Source organism: Mus caroli, chromosome 6 (assembly GCF_900094665.2).
Source record: "Mus caroli chromosome 6, CAROLI_EIJ_v1.1, whole genome shotgun sequence".
NCBI classification, from domain to species: Eukaryota; Metazoa; Chordata; class Mammalia; order Rodentia; family Muridae; genus Mus; species Mus caroli.
This window is the reverse complement of record NC_034575.1, coordinates 111610280-111612689: the sequence shown is the minus strand read 5'-3', so window position 1 is coordinate 111612689 and position 2410 is coordinate 111610280. Positions and strand designations below refer to the sequence as shown.

The 2410-nt window shown below is 42.7% G+C and overlaps 1 protein-coding gene across 1 annotated transcript in view; it reads right to left on the bottom strand.

Moving 5' to 3' along the window:
• Positions 1–2071, bottom strand: part of LOC110295746 (olfactory receptor 6C74-like) — a 54992-nt gene extending 52921 nt beyond the window's left edge. Inside the window, 2 exon segments of the mRNA XM_021164141.1 lie at positions 1–447; positions 1983–2071. Of these exon segments, the coding sequence (XP_021019800.1) occupies positions 1–447; positions 1983–2071 (536 nt within the window).
• Positions 2072–2410: the final 339 nt, after the last annotated feature.

Sequence of the window (2410 nt, the reverse complement as noted above, 5' to 3'; positions counted from 1 at the left end):
GATAAGACAGCCAGGAGGAAAAAAACAGTTGCCCCCAGGACAAAAACCACAAGAGCCTGTGTGAAGCAAGCCACAAAGGAGATGGTTTGCCTCCCTGACAGAAAGATGGCGAGCAGCTGGGGGATAACTGTAGTTATAAAACAGCACTCCACAAAGGAGTAAGTGCTGAGGAAGAAGTACATGGGCATCTGCAATCGGTGGTCCGCGCAGGTGATGCCAATTATGAGCATGTTGCCCATCATGGAAGCCAAGTAGGCCAGCAAATGCAGCAGGAAGAAGAGGATCCTCAGGTGCTCGGCCACAGGGAAGCCCTCAAGGACAAACTCCCGGACCTATGTCCAATTCCTTGTTTCCTCTGCCATCAGCCATTCCGTCTCTTCAGTCTGTCTGTCACTGAAGGGCTTTGCAGAACCATGACTGAAGGTGTAGAACTGAGTGTTCCTAAACCTATAAATGATATGGGGAGTCATTCAGATTTGGTAAACAGGGCATCCAAGGTGTCTCTTTGCCCATTGTTAAGGAAAAATAACTTATAATCACAATGACTGCGCTTATATTACCTGTACCCTAAAACACTAGGTGTAGAAGAACTGCATGTGTCACACACCTTCATTAGGGATAAAGTCACTCAACAGTGCTGGTTATTTTCCCATGTGGTTCGCTGTCCACTGAAATCAAGATTACACCCTTTTATCCCTTCAGTCATGGTACATATTTCTAGTAAAAGAATATTCATGTTACACAGGCCCAGATAAATATTGCAAAGGAAAACTTACAACTTAAAAATCAACCTGAATCTGGGGGTATAGCTCAGGGGTGGTACACATATCTAACAGGTGCAGTGGTATGGTTTTAATTCTCACCAACACAAAAGAAAAGAAAAGAAAAGAAAAGAAAAGAAAAGAAAAGAAAAGAAAAGAAGCCAGACAATCGAAGACTTCAGTCACGGGCACTAGAGTGATGACTCGGCAGTTTTGAGGATTGGTTATTCATGCAGAGATTCTGGGGTCAGTTCTCAGAATGTACATGACAATTCATCATCTGTAACTCCAGTTTGAGTGGATCCATCTCTCCCTTCTGACCCCTGATGCATGCAAGTTGTATGCATACACACATAAAGAAAATACTCAGTACATATAAAATAACAAATCATCAAAAGATTTTAAGTCAGAAGGCATTGTTCCATCAAAATATATTCAGGGGGGTCATCATTCCATAGCATTTGTTTCCATTTTGGCCATATTATTACTAGCAGAAAGCACTCTGTAGTTCTGTAGACCTGCCTACAGTCCTATGAAGTGGACTAGATTACAAGATACTCACAATGAACTCTAGGGGGATGGTTAAGGGCTCATATCTGGCTGCTTTCATCTAGAGCCCCAGACAGACAGTGAAAATTCAGAATCACAGCACCATGTCAAAAGCCAGGAGTGGTGAAGGGCAGCTGCAACTACAGCATTGGATGGGGCAAAAATAGGCAAGTCCCGGGAGCCCACTGGAATAGTCAAGCCAGTCTAGTTGAAACCAGGAGCCCCACATTCATGAAGAGATTGTAGCTCAAGCAATAGCGATGAGCAGGGGTACCCAACATCAACCTCTGGCTACCAAACACACATCTGTACTTAAATACTCTTTCCCTGTAAATGCATAAAGTCCTTGTATGTGAGACTTTATCATTCTGGTCAACTAGCATCCATCTCTGGTCTCAGACCTAGCTATCTGACTTTGAACAACCAAATGCTTTCACTCTTGGTATCTGACTTGTAGTAAAATCATATTGAAGAAAAACACCACTGCCATTTACAGAAAACAAATAGCAAGATGCTCTGATCACACTGAGGCCATACCCTTGCCACAAGTGAAGTGAATTCAACACCTGCTAGTTATTCTTCTCCAATCAACCAATAGCCTAAGAACTGCATTTGACCAAGCATATCTCAGTGGAAATATTGTGTGGTAACTATGGAAAAACAAGTACATACATTGCCTCCCTGTTCTCTGAGAATTGACAAGTGAATTCATCTGGAATTCCAAAAAAGCTCTGGTGAATCTCCAGGTCCCCACACCTCATCCTTCTACCTTGCATATGCCAGCATCAACATGAAACCCCAGTGCTAGGAACAAAGTACAGCCAGGAGAGAAGTAAGAGACTCTTCACTCAATATGACATACATAGATATTTTTCACATTGAAATTTTTTAAAGTTTTTCTTTAAAACGCTTTCCAAGGCATTGAAATTGCCCCTCTTACCACCACCACCCAAGCACGCATGTTCAGGTTGAGAAGAAGACTTACACCATCAAGAGCATAAATGACAGGGACCTGAATTTGTTCCAACATATGTTTCCTAGTGGGCTGTCTCTTGATACTAATCAGGTTCTGCCAGGTCCAGTTGGCAGCACCAAGAGAC